Source organism: Notolabrus celidotus, chromosome 3, assembly GCF_009762535.1.
Source record: "Notolabrus celidotus isolate fNotCel1 chromosome 3, fNotCel1.pri, whole genome shotgun sequence".
Taxonomy (NCBI): Eukaryota; Metazoa; Chordata; class Actinopteri; order Labriformes; family Labridae; genus Notolabrus; species Notolabrus celidotus.
In genome coordinates, this window is record NC_048274.1 from 19,927,986 (window position 1) to 19,946,719 (window position 18,734).

The 18,734-nt window shown below is 40.1% G+C and overlaps 1 protein-coding gene across 2 annotated transcripts in view; it reads left to right on the forward strand.

Annotated features, from left to right (window-relative positions):
• LOC117810802 (collagen and calcium-binding EGF domain-containing protein 1-like) overlaps positions 1 to 2,098 on the forward strand; it is a 44,425-nt gene extending 42,327 nt beyond the window's left edge. The window contains exons 11-12 of one of the 2 annotated variants that reach the window (XM_034680766.1): positions 157 to 192; positions 1,286 to 2,098. In XM_034680766.1, the coding sequence (XP_034536657.1) occupies positions 157 to 192; positions 1,286 to 1,474 (225 nt within the window). In that variant the 3' untranslated portion in view covers positions 1,475 to 2,098. Of the gene's footprint in view, positions 1 to 156; positions 193 to 577; positions 932 to 1,285 lie in introns of those variants that run through there. The other variant, XR_004630851.1, reaches the window with a different exon arrangement.
• The last annotated feature ends 16,636 nt before the right edge of the window (positions 2,099 to 18,734 follow it).

The window sequence follows — 18,734 nt, forward strand, 5'->3', positions numbered from 1 at the left end:
GTGTGTGCTTTCCATGTGCTTGTGTGCATTTACGTTTATAGTTACCCCGTTGCCAGCTAGTGTCTACATTGTCTTTACACACATGTTGCAGGGTGAATGGAATCCGCTACAGATGAGATGTAATGGGGTAAATGTTTTGCTGTTTCTCCTCTGCAGGGTGACAGAGGAGCTCCTGGTCCAAGAGGTCCACCAGTGAGTTTATTTTTTTTATTTTTTTACTTTCACATTTCTAAAACTACTGTGTGAATATACAAACATGCTGTGGAAAATTCCACGGTTTCATATTATTCATTTTCTTTAGATGACTCCCTCGTTTTTTTCTTCTTCTGAAAATGTAAATTGCCAACAAAAAAAGTGACATTTTTTTTAAATGTAAAACTTAAACAGGTAGATCATTGTTACAGATGGAGGTAGTCTGTGACCTCCAGGGCTCTAACGAGCCCATCATTGAGAGCACCTGCCCTCATTACACCCACCTTGAGCTCATCAGCTGGCTGCTCAATAAAAGGAGCTCCTTTATCTCAGTTAAGGGTGTGCAACAGAGAAGACAACACCTTCAGTTGTTTCCTCTGGGTTTTGTTTGAAGAGTGTTTATGTTTGTGGATGTATTGTGGAGGAAAGGAGGGTGGCAAAAGGAAAAGAGGATTGATCTCTCAGGAGAGTTTTTTATTTCAGATTACATTTGGTTTAGGCCTGTTCCTTAGTTTGTCTACTCTTTGTAGTAGAATTAGTGGGTGGCTATGGAGCTTTACACCTCCACTCCACCTTTTAGACCCCAAAGGCTTTACATTTGTTTGTATTTGAGGGTTTTAATTATTTTTTTTTGTTAGTGTCCCTGTCCATGACCTCTGACCTTCATTTCATGCGGCTTGCAGACGTGTAACAATCATTATCGACCAACTAAACAAGATTTTTTTTAAAACCAAAACAGGTAATTTATTTGCACAATGTATCAAATGTCAAAGTTCTAATTATTCCATGCAGGCTGGATGGAGAGGGTTTTCTTCCTCTGCCAAGAGGTATCATTTAGAGTTTATCACTGATATAATTATCTACTGATATAATTAACAAGAGACATTTAGACTTTCACAAAAAGTGGTTCATGATATGCACTTTCTATTTCTTTCAGTGATTCTGACCTCATTATTTGTGATAACAAAAAGGATTATTTGTTTAGTAACCCTAACAGACCCAAAAGGATCTCTGTTTATTGACCATCAAACTCAATAAGAAAAATGACATCCAGGGTATCTCATTTATCCCTCATTTTATCCTCTGTCCACAGGGACCACCCGGCTCCTTCGACTTCCTGTTGCTAATGATGGCCGACATCCGCAATGACATTATAGAACTGCAGGAGAAGGTGTTTGGAGAGCGGCGAGGCATCTCTCTGGACAGTCCTCCTCACTCCAGTGGGGAAGTGGATTTTGTAGAGTGGGGCTCTGGACAAGGAGATCTTATGCTCAATACCTGACCTTTGACCTACACCACACAAAAACCAACTTGTAAATAATTTCTAACGTGCGTGTGGGTTGAGTTTGGAATGTGGCCTTGAATACACTCTCCACACTGCCACAGACAGTGAAACAGGGAGACACAAGGATTATGATCACGGAAATTGGACCACAGACTCTCTTAACCACTGTGAGCACTATCTGGCTCCCTTTCACAAGCTGTGGTGTGTGTGAGGGATGTGTGTGCACGGCATGGAGCTGGAAAGATGCACTGTGTGCCTTTATGTCTGAGCTGCGCCTCTGAGCTGAACCACTTCAAACGATGAACTTTATCGTCTACATCTCTTCCTGTTCCAGAGTCTGTCCGTGGAAGCTCTGCTGCCGCTGACAGTTTGCCTGCAGGGTGTTGGTACAAAGAGCCAGGGCCCGCACTGTGAGCTCCCTGCACCTGTCTGCAGGAGCCAGACCTCCACTCTGAGTTCTACAACTATCCTCTACTCTGAGGAGTCTTCAGACACTCACTCATGACTGTTAAAGTCACATTGCTTTACTGTTGCACAAACACATTCTTGCCTGATGTACTTTTTAAATGTACAATAAAAAAACTCAAATTCAAGTATAAAAAAAGCGTTCCTTTTTTCATCCATATTTAATCAAAGACAGATTGAAATGATGGCACATACAGTCTTTTACATTTAAAATAAATAGACATGTCTTCAACTTTTTCTGTCATGAAAAATATTAAACTGAAAATATTATTTGATAGTAAAGTTAGACAAGGTAAAGTCCATACTTCCATGTGGTCAATGTCTCTTTCACTCAGCTTCTATAGTCTTCTATAGTCTTTTACTGTCAATTCACATTTCTGCAACATTTACTGTACATCTAAATTTTTTTCTTTGCTGGTGACTGGTCAGCCATCAACCACAAATCAAATTTTCTTGAGCTCTTCAGATATGTTCAATGTAATTTGAAAAGTAACCACCATGGTGTTTATTGACTCTTTCCTTGGATTGATTTTTGACGCAAGCTGTCTCTAGCAACAATTTGCAGTGGTGAAATAACACACCATTGTTATGGCGTATACTGACCAATTAGAATCAAGTAACAAACCAGGGTTACAGTTCTAATTCCCTGTCTTTACACTCAAATTGATATAAACTGATTTTAATCCACTGATCTGACTTGTGAGAGTGTGTGCTTACTCATAACCATATCTCCATGTTATCATTTACAAAACCCTTAAAGGAGTTTTGGCAAGATCTTATTCGCCTTCGGGTAAAGACGGCTAGCTCTCATGTCTTCCTGTTTCCATTTTTTCAGCTATGTTCAGGTAACTGGTGTCTTTACTCCAAACAAGCCCCCAGTAAGTCAACCAGGCTGCAGCCAATTCCATATGGAAAAACGACATACTTATTACCACTTCCAAGTCTTTCATTGTGGCCTAGGACAACTTTTCCCTTCAACCAACATCGTAGAAGAGGCGTCTGTAATTACTCTTAGAGCTGAATCAGCTTGTACAATCATCACACATACCCTGACTGTGCATGATGTAATTTACAAATAAAGGAGTTACATCAAAATCTGATAAAGAGTGTTATACAGACATGAGTGCAGTTCCATAATTATTATTTTCTTTTTAACAAGTTCTTCAAGAATACCAGCAGTGCATTGTTTTCATTACCAGTTTGTTGGTTGATAATTTTGCGGTTTATGAAGCTTTAGTTCGAGGAATCATATATCCATCACAGTTTCTTCATATTAACGAATAAGGGGCTGATTTATTTTCTTAGCTGCCCTTTTTAAAAATGTCTATTTAGACTTAAGTGAATGCTTTATTAGCATAAAGCAATGTTGGCCCTGTAGGATTTGTTGATAATACAGTAAAGTTCAGCACTATAAAATAGTGATAAAAAATATTTTTAACAACATTTCTGGATGCATTTTTATTTGGATCATTATGACCAGCACTTTAAATGTTTATGTTATTGTAAGCACAATAGGGAGCATGTTCACTGTGCAGGCATGATTATATGATTCACTGCCATTCATGACTGATTGTGCATGTTATTAAGGTGGAATTACCTCAGTTACACCAGAGGTTAAATGTCAAGAGGATTTGATGTCAGCCAAAGAAGAGAGACGTGACTTGCGTTTATCTCGATGAATAAACATTTTTAAAGAACTTAAACCATAGGTGATTGAAAGTTATCATTACAAGTAAAAATTTTAGAGAGCGTAGTGTGGAGAGATAAGTCAAACTCCTATCTTGCATTAAAAAATACTGTAAAGGTTCATTGAGCAGGAATTTAGATTTTTAATCAGAACCTCTGATGCTGCTCATGGGCATCTTTAAACACCTTTTAAGGGTGCTAAAGCATCCCTAATTCCATCCCAGCACCCTTTAAATCATAATTACAGTGACACATGCCCAACCAGATTTTATTTCAGCAGGTATTTTGTAAACGCTTTAATCTTATATTCTAGATATTGATTTGATTAAAGTGTAGTAAATCAATAACATTTAGTGCATCAATATTTGGTGCACGATGAAATGAAAAATATGAAAAAAGGAGACGCTGAACTGTTGAGCAGCTGAAATCCTATCATTCAAGAATGTAGAGAACACCAGAAACAGGTTGCCATCAAATGTATAATAAATTTATACTTTTAATGAAACATTACAATTTTCAGTTTCAACATTTGATATTTTGGCTTTGCACTATTTTCAATTAAATACAGGGTTTAAAGGATTAAAAAAAAAAACAGCAAAAGCATTTTTTTATTAACACTTTAGAAAGCGTACCAACTCTTGTAACTTAGGTTGAAGTTAAGTTCCGTCTTAAAACCTTTGATGGGTTGCTCTTGACAAAGCAGCAGGTCAGTTACTGTGTAGTTCAGAAAAGTGCACTTAGACTCTTGCAAGAAGTGACAGAGGGCTACATAATAAATATTCAGATATAAAAATATTGATAGTGTAATGTAAACATAAGACTTTCTAAATGTATAAAATCTCTGGTGCACACACAGTGAAAGTCATGGGAACAATGATTTGTTACGTTTTCTCCTCATATCCATCTTTGTAGTTCTGCTCATGCTACCACCCAGATTCTTTATTTCTGTGTGACCCACTGATGTTCGTCTGAACTTGGAAAGCGGAAACCCAGAGATCAACATTTCCCAGTCTGCACAACTTAGCACCCACTTTCCAGATTCTTCAGCGAGTCCTCGCAGGAAGAGATGAGATGCTGCTTCAAAATAGACAAAATGTATGCAGACACTGAAGGAAGCCTCGTCAGTGTGGCTGCTGTCAAGAAATGTTAACAACCTCCTTTGTTAAAATAACCACGTATATGTGACAACAACAACATCAGGGTCTACGTTAGCCGGTATTTACGGCCATTAGTCGGTTTCACGTGCAGTTGACCGGCATATAGAGACATCATTGGCTAAAAATACTAAATAATAATAACCATATTGTTCATGATTAAAGCTGGGGTTTTCCTTTTAAACTGCATGTAAAAAAGTGGACTAGTCTTATATTCGGACTCTACACTTTTACATACCAACATTCGGTCATGACCGTGCCGTGAAGCAGCAGATTTTTTGGGGTCACCCAAACGCCACACGTTACTGATTGACAGCGGCACGGTGAAAACAGTCGAACCTGAATGCTCAAAAACATCAGGAGAACGCTTCTCATGACACGTGTAGATTTGTATAACCACAGCTCTTACTTTGACAAGTTTACAGAAGGTTATGATCGCATACTTTATGAATAGTTTAATCAAGTACAGCCTCCCAGCATGATGAGATATAAATATCAAAACATACTCGTTGGCCACCTTCCAAAACACTTAAAGGGGACAGATAGCGTGCACATGTTCCGCATGGGCTTCATAGTTTGAGACCGGAGGTTGCCGCTTGTATGCCCCGTGATCTGTCCTCTCTCCCCTGTGTCATGCGCACCAACTTACATACTAGCGCCCTCACCACCTGTGGAGGGCACAGACAAAATTTAAAAGGCAAAATAGAAATGTTGAAAATGAAAAACTATGAAAATAAGAAATAAACTAGAATACGGCTCCTACACAAACTCATACTAACTATAGCCATACTGTACATACAGTAGGGGAGAACGGGGTTGGTTGTCACGCTTTTTACTGTTTTGATGATTGCTCATGATCAAAACATCTTTCCATAGTCATTCCTACATTAACAGGGTTCCCACTCTTTTCCAGAGATCATTTTCCAGGACATTTCTAGGACATTTTCATTGATGATCAAGCTGGTATGACTGTCTAAATTTAGTTCCTAATTTAGTTCCTAAATAGTCTAATATGCTCCTCTCAGTGGAAGTCTACATTGAAAGACATGTAGTCTATGGCTATCAATGAAATCATCTCTTACATACTTAAAAATGATGGCAAATTGATAATAGAATAATGCAACCACAGATGTACAGCACTTCACTTTATTAGTGCAACCAAGTAACAATGATGGGCAACTCTCATCTCAGCTTTCTCTTTTCTCAAAAAATATAAAATGAGCTAAGAAAAAAACAAAAGAGCCTGCAAAGGAATCTGGAAGCTGCCTTACTGAAATAATTAAATAATAATAATGATCAGAGGATCAGTGCTTTAATGACCTAAATAGATCTGAATGACAAAAATGGCCACAAATGTTTCTCAACTCAACTCAGACTCAAAATATACCTGTTTAATCCTGATATTCATCCTGCTAAGTGGTCGATATAAAACAAAGCATATGTCACATTTTTTTTATTTGAGTTACCGTAAACTCTGAAAAAATCGCACCGGTGTAAAGACTCGCTCTGTATTTGAAGATCTCTCAGATATTTAAAAACATCTAAACTGTCTTCCTGCGTGGCGATGTCTATTATGATCAGCGATGTCTACAACGTGGAGTTTCTGTGCAGCTGTGTCGCTCTTTTTGTTCCGTTTGTTTTCACTATCGGGAGTTTGCACTCCTACTAGCTAGAGCAGGGGTTCACTTTAACTTTTTGGAGCCAGGGACCCCTTACAGGTGAGAAAATTGTCCATGGCCCCCTCATAATTGTAACACAGATTAAGCACATTAGTGATGTGTCATGATCAAAAGCTGCGGCTCTGAGAGCCAATGCTTTATAGTGAATCAGAAGAGCCGGCTCGCATCGAGAGAGAGAGAGCCGGCTCCCAGTTTTTTCCTTTCGCTGCTTAGCTCTCACAGTGCTCAGCCCCAGCTCTGCTCACAGCAGAACTTTGTTTTGATTGGTCAGCATGGCGGCCATGCGGCCAATCATATGTGAGGATATAGGATACAGGTGATGGAGGGGAGGCTGTGTATCCTGGCTTCATCTGTTCCTTCAGAGAGAGTCTTCTTGAAGACAGGGCAAATACTCACTGGGAGGAGAAATCAGATCAGCCCATCCAAGCTGAGGCATCTGATTTTTCTCAATGCCAACCTGAGGACGTTACTAATGTTTGCTTGAGTTTGGTTCTGGTTCTGTTTGCTCGAGTTTGGTTCTGGTTGTGTTTGCTTGAGTTGGTTCTGTTTCTGTTTACCTGAGTTGGTTCTGGTTCTGTTTGCTTGAGTTTGGTTCTGGTTTTGGTTCAGTTTGCTTAAGTTCGGTTCTGGTTTGCTTCTGGTTCTGTTTGCTTGAGTTTGGTTCTGGTTTTGGTTCAGTTTGCTTGAGTTCGGTTCTGGTTTGGTTCTGGTTCTGTTCTGGTATGGTTCTGGTTCGGTTCTGTTCTGGATCGATTCTGATTCTGGTTCAAGTCTGGTTCGGTTCTGGTTCGGTTCTGGTACGTTTCTGGGTCGGTTCTGGTTCGTTTCTGGTATGTTTCTGGTTCGTTTCTGGTATGGTTCTGGTTCAGTTCTGGTTCGGTTCTGGTTCGTTTCTGGTATGGTTCTGGTTCAGTTCTGGTTCGGGTCTGGTTCGAATCTGGTTTGGTTCTGGTTCAAGTCTGGTTCGGCTCTGGTACGGTTCTGGTTCGGTTCTGGTTCAAGTCTGGTTCGGTTCTGGTACGGTTCTGGTTCGGTTCTGGTTCGTTTCTGGTATGGTTCTGGTTCGGTTCGGTTTTGGTTCTGGTTCGTTCTGGTACGGTTCTGGTTCGTTTCTGGTTCGTTTCTGGTTCGTTTCTGGTATGGTTCTGGTTCTCTTCGGTTCCGGTTCTGGTTCAGTGCTGGTACGGTTCTGGTTCGGTTCTGGTTCGTTTCTGGTATGGTTCTGGTTCGTTTCGGTTTCGGTTCTGGTTCGTTCTGGTACGGTTCTGGTTCGGTTTGGTTCCGGTTCTGGTTCAGTTCTGGTACGGTTCTGGTTAGTTTCTGGTATGGTTTTGGTTTGGTTCAGTTCTGGTTCGGGACTGGTTCAAATCTGGTTTGGTTCTGGTTCAAGTCTGGTTCGGTTCTGGTACGGTTCTGGTTCGGTTCTGGTTCGGTTCTGGTTCGGTTCTAGTTCTGGTTCAGTTCTGGTTCAGTTCTGGTACGGTTCTGGTTTGGGTCTGGTTCGGTTCTGGTTGAGTTTGATTCTGGTTCTGTTTGCATGAGTTTGGTTCTGGTTCTGTATGCTTAAATGTAGTTCTGGTTCTAAACCTAATCCTAACCCTAACCCTAATCCTAACCCTAACCTTAACCCTTACCGTAACCGTAACCTTAACCCTAATCCTAACCCTAATCCTAATCCTAACCCCAACCCTAACCCTAATCCTAACCCTAACCCTAACCCAAACCCTAACTCTAATCCTAACCCTAACCCTAATCCTAACCCTAACCCTAATCCTAACCCTAATCCTAACCCTAATCCTAACCCTAACCCCTAACCCTAACCCTAACCCCTAACCCTAACCCTAATCCTAATCCTAACCCTAATCCTAACCCTAATCATAATCATGACCCTATCCCTAATCACAACCCTAACCCTAACCCTAATCACAACTCTAACCCTAACCCTAATCCTAACCCTAATCCTAACCCTAAACCTAACCATAACCCTAATCCTAACCCTAACCCTAATCCTAACCCTAACCCTAATCCTAACCCTAACCCTAACCCTAATCCTAATCCTAACCCTAATCCTAACCCTAATCCTAACCCTAACCCTAACCCCTAACCCTAACCCTAACCCCTAACCCTAACCCTAACCCTAATCCTAATCCTAACCCTAATCCTAACCCTAACCCTAATCATAATCATGACCCTATCCCTAATCACAACCCTAACCCTAACCCTAATCACAACCCTAACCCTAACCCTAATCCTAACCCTAATCCTAACCCTAAACCTAACCATAACCCTAATCCTAACCCTAACCCTAACCCTAATCCTAACCCTAACCCTAATCCTAACCCTAACCTTAACCCATACCGTAACCCTAACCCTAATCCCAACCCTAACCCTAATCACAACCCTAACCCTAACCCTAATCACAACCCTAACCCTAACCCTAATCACAACCCTAACCCCAACCCTAACCCTAATCACAACCCTAACCCTAACCCTAATCACAACCCTAACCCTAATCATAATCCTAGGATCAGGGTGAGAATGATTTTGTAACAGAATAAATGCACACAATTGGGCAATATAAGGCTTCTCATAAAAACACCGTACGTAAAAGGGGTTTCAACACACAAACCATTAGTTTTTGCAAAGTTAAGGTAAAACAAAAGATCCTACATTAAGAGCCGTTCGGGAGTCGAAAGAGCCGGCTCTTCTTTGGGGGCCGAGTCAGAAGAGCCGGCTCTCTGAAAAGAGCCCAACTTCCCATCACTAAAGCACATGCTTACTACCATTTGCACTCTTAGTTGCCCTTGGAACTATTTGTATTGTAAAACGTATCAATGTAAATACTTCAGACCTGTACCATAGTGATAAACAGATAACACTTCAATTTGAATCAAGTAAACACCACTTGTATACTTTAAAACAGAGGGACATTTGATTCCTTGTGGACTCAACATGACAACATTTATACTTTTCAAGTAATTGATCTTAAACGCTTTCAGAAAATTAACAGTAACAAGACTCACATATCCCTTCGAGCCACCAAATGGTATCATAACAATGGTGTATGCTGTTTTGTAATGACACAGCACAATTTTATGATTTACTAGAAATGTATTCAAATTATTTCATGGACCCCCACGCTATGGTTCGCAGACCCCCAGGGGTCCCAGGACCCCACCTTGAGAACAACTGAGCTAGAGTACGGTAATTTAGCTCTCAGCCTGCAGAGAAAGTTGTGAGGCACAGACCCCCAAGCTCTCTGTCCGACTCCACTGGTCACACTTTATCTTAAATATAAGACTCTTTGAATCAAAAGAGCACTCTACAAGGTTCATGTACCATAAAACATAAACAATATACCCCAGTTTTCTGTGAATGCATGATTATGAAATGAAGGAGAAAAGATGTGAAAAAAGTTGTGCAGTGTCGCTGTCTTTTCCAGCACAGCGTGCACTCAACTTTCAATGAATGGGGATGTGTTTTGTTAATAGGGTCAGGTCAAACGCAGCCATGTTGGAATAATTTTCCAGTAGTATATGTATTGTTGCTGTTTTACTGGTTATCCATGATTACAAAGGGTGTTTTTTTTTTTTTTTCATAATCACTGTTGTTTCTCCGTTTGTTCTCTCTCCATGCCCTGATCTGCTGCCAGTCACTGAGGGTGAAAATAGCAGGTTATGATGTGAGGACAGCGAGTGCAGGACAGCCAGCCAGTTTCCTTGATGCAGAAGAAGAAACACTCACATTTGACCTGCAGGAGAATCTGGAGAGCACACAGAGGTACACTCACAAATCATGACAACATTTACAGATGTTTAATGTCTTTCTAAACACAGCTTATTTAATAATCAAAGATGGTTGATGTCACTAACTATATCCTTCTGCTTATCAGGACGCCTTCTGGGATTCCATGGAGCAGCAACAAACCGAACCACACAAATTCATGTGTGTCACCAAACTTTCTCACCTCAGCTGATTTTTTTTAACATTCAATAAAATACTAATTTGTTCATGGTGATACTATGTACTATCAGATGTTTTAAAACTTGGGTTAGAGAAGAGCTTTTTAAACAAAATCATTTGCTGGTGTAAAAAAAAAAGGACCAGATAGTTTAAAATCAGTAACAACACAGTCCCATATAATCAGAAGCTCTGAGGATCAGTCAAAATAAGGGAGGTCAATGATGATAACATTTAACAGATTAATACATGTCAAATGGGAGGGGTCAGTAAAAACTCACAAACAAAACTGTGCATTCAAGGTAACATGAATCTAGATTTCTTTTTAAACATTTACCATTTTTGATTGATTGATAATTTTGGTACTTGAAAAAGTGAAAAAGTTGTACTTTCAATTAGCAAAAATCACAGAATGATTGAATATGGTTGATTACTGTATCACAATAACTGATGCATTGATGTGCTAATCACTTTTTTATATGGACTCTCATGACCTCGCCTTACCAGTAAAAATAACAATCAAACCCATCATAAAAAAAAACCCTTGTACGAATTCAATATCTTTGCAAAAGCAGCACATTCAATCTTTAATTTTCTCAAATACTTTGTGGTGCATAACTAAAGTTATTTGGTATCATTATGAATAGAAATCTCATATGTAGTAAAATAAATGTAGTTGAGTGAAGGAGTGGTTTTATGTAGGTTCCAGCACTTGCAAGAAACTAGCCATATCACAATCTCTTTAGGGGCTGAGCACCCCTAAAAATGTGATCCTAAAATCGCCCTGATGCTGCTGAGTAAACCTTGTACAATTCAAGTGTTTTAAAAAGCTTTTCTTTTTGTGGATTTTTTAATCTGCACTCCTTTTACCTGGAGTGAAGTAACTCAAGCAGCAGAGGGCGCTAATTTACAGATAATCATCTGAGAGTTTGGCTTCCTCACTGTATCAGTTCAAATACCAACCAGGTGAGACAACCACAGTTAACAAGTTCTCACAGCATTTCATCCTCTTGCAATTACCGCCTTTAAATATTCATAGCTATCCAAACATGCAAGTTACTGAAAATAAATAAATCATCCTGAATGTATGTAAGGAGCACATGCTCCCACTTATCCTCAGCATTGACTGCTGAACTGTGGCGTGAATGAGCTTCATTATGAAAGGTGAAGGTATCAGGAGTCAGAGGTCAAATGCCTGGGTATAAACAGCTGGAGGGATAATTATAGAGCACAGGCTCCTCAAAGGGGGCATGTCTGGACTTGCACCCACCTCAGTAGAAAAGGCTGAAGAACATGCGGTGTGTTTGATCTGCTGCGTGCAAGTTCACTCTGTCTGGCCTCTTGCTGTCCTTTGATCCTAGTGAGCAGATCTCAGTAGATCCTGCTCTGCTTCTGTGAGTGTGTGTGTGTGTGTGTGTGTGTGTGTGTGTGTCTTTGCACCAAATATGTAGAAACAGAAAAATACAGCACACTGTTTTTAAGTTACTTTTCTTTTATCATCATATTTACATTAGTATGTGTGTGAGTGTTGGTTTCACTTGTCAAGCTTCTCACCTAACAACTCCGCCTCCTGCCGTGCGGTCACTTCTCACAGTAGAGTCGTTGTCGGAGCAACCAGGATCAGGAAAAACAACATGAAACAATTTAAGAAGCATGTCAGTGAGAGAAAGGCAGGAGAGTGAAAGAGATTATCTCATTTCCGTCACCACTTGTCATGGAGGCTTCCCTCTTGGCCTGTAGGGGGTGACAGAGAGGAGGTCAACAGAGTCCACATGGCAGCAAATTGCTCTCTTACCACCCCTGATAATACATCTGTCAACACCATCATAATGAGAAGAGAGACATATTTTCAGTGAGGGGAAACATCAAACTTTCTTAAAGTGACATTTTCAGCATAAACACTTATTTTCAGCTTATTTTAAACAAATATTTTACTGAAATGGAAGAAGAGCTTTCACAGTAAGAGCATTTTTTAAAATAAATATACTTTTCAATCTCTATAAAATCATATCTTTGACTCATCTAATTATAGCTGTGTGTTCATCCATGCTGTTGGGATGTGAGATCCAATTGGTGTTGCACTGTGAGAAGAGTTGTGTAACTATTTGTTGGCATCTTTAGATGAGAATAAAGATACATCAGATAAAATTTGGCCAGATGTTTCCTCGTATGAGAACAATTTCCGTACTGGCACACTATAACCATTCATAAATACACCTCATGCACGACAGGGCTGTCACTTCAAACAGTCTAGGCTTCTGTGTGTGTGTGTGTGTTTTTACGTGTGTGAAGGAGCTTAGAAAAGAGGCTGCGTGTCTGTCAGTGGGGGCGTGTAGGAAAAGCGTGGCTATGCTGAATGTGGGCTTTTGGAAATGCAAATGTTTGTATTCAAATATATCTTTAAGTGATTTACTTATTCGGCTCATTATGATGTTATGAAGATAATGTTATGATCATTTTTTTCAGGTTTCTCTAGGAAATCCTCTGTTCAGCCACCTTCAGGGTGGGGTCAGAGGTCAAAATCAGATGTTACATTATACTCAGTGTTTATCTACAAGATAATCAACCAGTCAAAACAAGGTCACACACAGTCAACAACTCACTTTTACAGAGAATCAGCATGCAGAAATGTAAGCTTTCTGGAGAGCTCGTAATAGATTGTGCATCATAGTGAATTTCCTTAAGGGCTGGCCATTATAGCAATGTAATCTATTCTACAGTCCTATAATTCTCCCTCTCTACCCCCGGAAGTTCATGCTCTTACCTGTATCTCTCTGCCTCTGATGCAGGGAAAAAAATGAAATGTGATGGTCTTATTGCTGAAACACAGCATTCATGAAAACACAGCATTCATGACTTTGCAGGCCATTGACTTTTGTTGCAGGTGTCCCCGTCTTCCCTAATGTTTGTAACACCACCATTCATTACTGCAGAAGTCCACTAATTCCACAAAAATAACCATATGAATAAAAATCTGATATCTCTGGTAACTTGTAACAATAAAACATGGGCTCACATTTCCACCGACTGATAAGTCTCAACAAACATACGTATATTACGTATATTACGTTAAGCAAGTTGATAGAGTTCAACTGAAGGCATCAACACATGCAATGACTGAGGAATTCACAGGGTGCCTCGGATGCATCACTGCAGAAAATATAAAATCATCTTTTTGCATCTTTGTAGAAATTTTTTGAATCCATTTGACTCTCTTAAAAAGAGATGAGAACAGAGGTCAAAGGATAGTCCAAGACCATCAACCTCTGGAAAATCAACACATCACTAACTTCATTTTCAGTTTCCGTCTTGGTCCTAAATCATGCCAGGAGCTGCAGCCGCTTACTGCCGCCTCTCTTCATTCCACGCAGAAAGTATTTGTTCCTTATCTAACTCACGATGACATCACAGGCTTTTTGGTAATATTTACAGAAACATTACCACATTTCTTCTTCCATTCATGTAATGACATCACATAAAGAAAAACTGCACTAATCCCATGAGAATAAACGAATGAACTGTGTACGTCTCAAAACAGTTGTGTGTTATAGAGATAAGAATGAACAGCTGCATCCCCCTAACAGTATCGTAAGTAAGCTTTTCTCAGTATTTAAATAGTTCGCTGAGAAACTGCAGGCTCCACAAGCAGGACAGCATAGCTTCACGTTTATCATTCATCTCTTCTTCATAAACCATAAAGAAAGCACCTAGTCTCCGCGAGAAGATGCACGTACTAATGTCTTACATAAAATCCACATTCTGGCAACGGAAACTGGCACAAATTCTTATCTAAGAGCAGGGCATAGAAAACTACCAACATCAGCAAGTGGGTGCTCCATCCAAAGAAAGCAGAACATGCCACAGTAACATCTTTCCACTCTGTGCATCATTTGAATACAGTCTTTAAAGAGTCATCGTTCCTTTTATATTCTTACATGTAAAATGTTGGTTGGTCATAAAATCAAACACAAAGATTTAGCACTTAGCTCTGCAGTGCGTCAATACAGATTTTAAACTTGCTTAAATTTTCTGTCCTGTAACTTAATTGTTTTGACTCCGTCTCAGCACTTTTATTAGACTTGGTCTCAGCCATAGTAGCTCTTCTTTGCAAAAAGAAAACTATCTGAAAACTCCCTTTATATTATACAACACTTTAATTTACAAATGGCATTGAGGCCCCAGAAACAAAGTGAATATAAAAAAGGTCTTAGCAACTAAAAAGGTGCATGTCGTTCCAACACAAAAATGTCTAGTGAGTCAGTCTTGAAAGCTGCTACTATCCGCTGGATGTGAAAAAATGAGGGCTTTCAAACAATTCTGTTTTTAATTGCTACTAATCATTGACTTTTAATTGTTAATCTTGCAATTCAAAACAGCTAAAAATCCATATAAACAATGTGAATACACTGATGTCCTCCCCTGTTTTGACTTGCCTTCAGTCTGTTGCCACTTATTTAGCAAGCTCTGTATTTCACTTCTTTGATTATCATATTATATTGCTAAATAGTGGTCTGCTTAAAGTACTTCAGTGATATTTTAAATCAATTTGACATAAAAGTTTATCAATTTTGATTTATCAACTGAGCCGTCTGGGAGTTTTTGAAACTGAAATGTGCCGTTCAAAGTCAAGTTGTTATTTTCATCACTGCGGCAGCAGGAAGACGCTGCAGCAGGAAAACTACTTTGTCTCTAAGGACAAAATAATAATCACAAAAAGTAATAGTCATTTTTGCACATAATCACATTAGGATTAACACTGCTGACAGCCCTTGTAAAAATGTCAGTGAAATGTTCTCTAACATCTTTATTACATGTAATGTATACCTGATTCACTCACTATTTATTTGGCCTAAGCAGGTGGCAAAAAAACAACTTTAATTTTATTATTTTTTGACACTAGATATAGAATATTCTGAGGGTTTCTCTCATTATCATTTAAGGTCTAGACTCAAAGAAATCATATTTTTATCAGGGTTGTTTGAACAGTATTGCCTACTTAAACATGTAATCCTGACGTGCAGAAACATGTCACCAACGAGATTGTTTTCATCTTCGAATATAGATTATGTAATGGTTAAATGTTGCCTACAAAAATTAAGCATTGCTGAATCACAGCACAGGTTTGGACAGTCCATGACTCAGGTAGCTGGGATTGTTTGAGGTGACACATAAATCGTACAGTTTATATAATCAGATGTATTGTGTCAGCAGAAGACTGAAGAAGTGGCCCGACCCAGCAGGTACACTGCTGAAATTCCTGGTAAATATTTAGATGTTTCTAGGGATCCGTAGCTATTGCAGGCATCACAGGTAAATCATAGGTGTCTATCATCGGTAGAGTATGCAGCTGCGTGCAAAAAGGAAAGGAAGCACACAGACATGCCTTACTATATAACATGCAGCCGTGCACGCACACATGATCTCCCACACGAAACGCAGGCATGCCACCGAATACCTGACAGGTGCAGGCGTGGTCTGCTGCGAGACACGCTATCTTGACACGCTAACTCATTCTTAAATCTGAGCTACGTGCCTGAGGCAGAGTGCTAAGCACCCTAGTTTACTCTCTGAAGCCTGTTCCTCTTCCAGTCCTTGTCTTTGGGGCACACCCTCTTCCGATTGTAGGCCGACTTCTGTCACTCTGCTCATAATGGAGCTGCTAAGAGGCCTGAGAATCACTGCTTGTCTGATGAGTAATGGACTTATTAGCTGTGTCAAAAGCTTGCCACCAATCCCATGATCAGTATGTACTATCTGTTGTCCTGCAGGTGTCTGTTTAAGAAACCACAGCAGGAGGCTCTTTCAGAAGCACTGATCCTTCAGTCAGGACCTGACATTACTGAAGTGGTTAATCTGACACACTGTATATTTATTAGAGGAAGCTGTCTGCACACTGTGAGAGATTGTAGTGAGTTTAAGTGTTTGTTTTAATGCGGGTCCCATGGTAAAGTTTAGTTTTTGCAACAAATGAATGAATAAAGCAAACAAAAAGATTACATGTAAAAAGAAAATCAAACAGCCATGACTCCAAGAGCACATCTCCACGTCTTCTGACTGTTCAAAAAGTCTGATTAATTTATCCTGTGAATGGCACATGCATGATTTGATTTTCCACAGTGGTGCCTCTTGGCACGCGTTGCACACATTTAATATCACACCTGACAAGAATGCATATCAAAGAGCTGCCAAACACTTTTAGTTAGCTTTACAGGAAAGTTGCACTCGGATAGCATTGTTATGGTAGAATTGGATAGAAAAATCTGAGGGCGGATTAATGGCAGCGCACTGTGTAAACTCCCCTGGCCTCAGGCACTCGCTCTTTATACACCTTGGCTTCCTCTGTCATTTACAAGCTGTTCGCATGCACACAGCAGAGCCAAGAGTGTGAAAAACCGGATGAGCGAGTCCACGGCTCTGTCTTTGAAGGAAAAAAGAGCGTTGCCTCTGGTTGCAGAGTTGCCTTGCGTGAGGACAACAGCTTCATCTTTTCCAACCTTCAACCTTCTGACCCTGCCTCAAGCTGCCGCACGTTTACAACTTGCTTTTTCTTTCTTTTAACGTGCTTGGAGGCATACAATTCTCAGTGACAGGTGTAAACATATGCCTTTAACTGACTACCTTAAGGGAAGCATGTCAGTAAAAGGAAACCTCCAGTGGCCAAAACCTAATCTCTGTGCAAATATGGTAAAGAAAAGAATAGTAAAGTACATAACTTAGATTTTAAAGTCAATCAGGCTGTACAAATTGCTCTTATTTTTATGATTCAGGTATCAGATGCACCCTATGTGTAGAAATAATGTAGAAATACTAACAACTTGCTGGAATGTTATGAATCCATGTTGGTTAAGTGACAAACCCAAAAACAGTTGTTTTCTGTAGCACAGCAAGGATTTCTTGTTTCCTTCAGCTTGTTGTTTTGGTCTTACAGGACACTGACAAGCCAACCGTTTAACTTGTTCACTCTAAACGCTCCCATCAGCATTGTTTGACAGAACAGACAGCTAGTTTGAGCAAAAAGCTCTGATCAAACCATTGTACATGACTTGTACCCAGCACCAAACAGCACATAGACATAGTAGGTGGCCAGCACTTAGTAGCTACGGAGACAACAATTATGCCTGGGAGTACATCAAATCAGAGTTTAGAGCAAAATTATTATTATCTGTCTTGGTTAATCAGTTCAACAAATGTGAAACTATTTGCTAAAGAAGCGTGTAACAGTTTTAGCCCTATTACACATTAACTCCTGATATTATTAAGACTATTTCAAGACTTTCCAGATTCCCAAACTTGCTTTTCCGTGTTGGACATGCTCTAAATACCCAAATTACTCTACTAGATGAAGAGGCACTAGGGTAGAATGTGTCGACAGAGGGCAAGTCGTTTTCCATAATGGTGACTATTATGTGCTTATGTCAATGATGTAGCAAAGCAGCAAAATTCTGTTCAACATGAATATTGTCATTACTCCGCTTACTAGCTGTCATTTTCCTGACTTTGACTTGTTGTGTTCATGCATCACCCCAACTTGTTGTGTCCTTTCATCAGCGTTTTATAGAGAGTTACAGATTCCTTTGAATAATAGTACAAGATAAGGAATCTGCTTCATTTCACACACACTGCAGGTCTCCATTTTCAGTTGACCATGGTACAAATGCCAGAATACAAAGTCTTATTAAAATGAGCAAACACAAACAGTGAGTGAAAAATGAAATTGTACCAGGATCTTATATATGTGGGTTTGCAGTCTGGCAGGAATAAAGTCCGGATAAAGTTTCCATCCTTCCATCCTTCCATCCATCCATCCATCCATCCATCCATCCATCCATCCATCATCCATCCATCCATCCATCCATCCATCCATCATCCATCCATCCATCCATCCATCCATCCATCCATCCATCCATCCATCCAGCCAGCCATCCATCCATCCATCCATCCAGCCACCCTTCCTTCCTTCCTTCCTTCCTTCCTTCCTTCCTTCCTTCCTTCCTTCCTTCCTTCCTTCCTTCCTTCCTTCCTTCCTTCCTTCCTTCCTTCCTTCCTTCCTTGACCCAGACATCTCCCCAGCAACACTTTCCAGCTCCTCCTTGGGCATCCGAAGGCGGGATGTATAGCCCCTCCACCGAGTTCTGGTTCTTCCCCCGGGGCCTCCCAGTCGTACGTCCCCAGACCACCTCTAAAGGGAGGCCTCCCGGAGGCATCCTTATCAGATGAAGGAGCAGCGGCTCTAGTCCAAACTCCTTCCGGATGTCTGAGCTCCTGACCCTGTCTCTAAGGCTAAGCCATAGACTGTATAAAATATGGACGTAG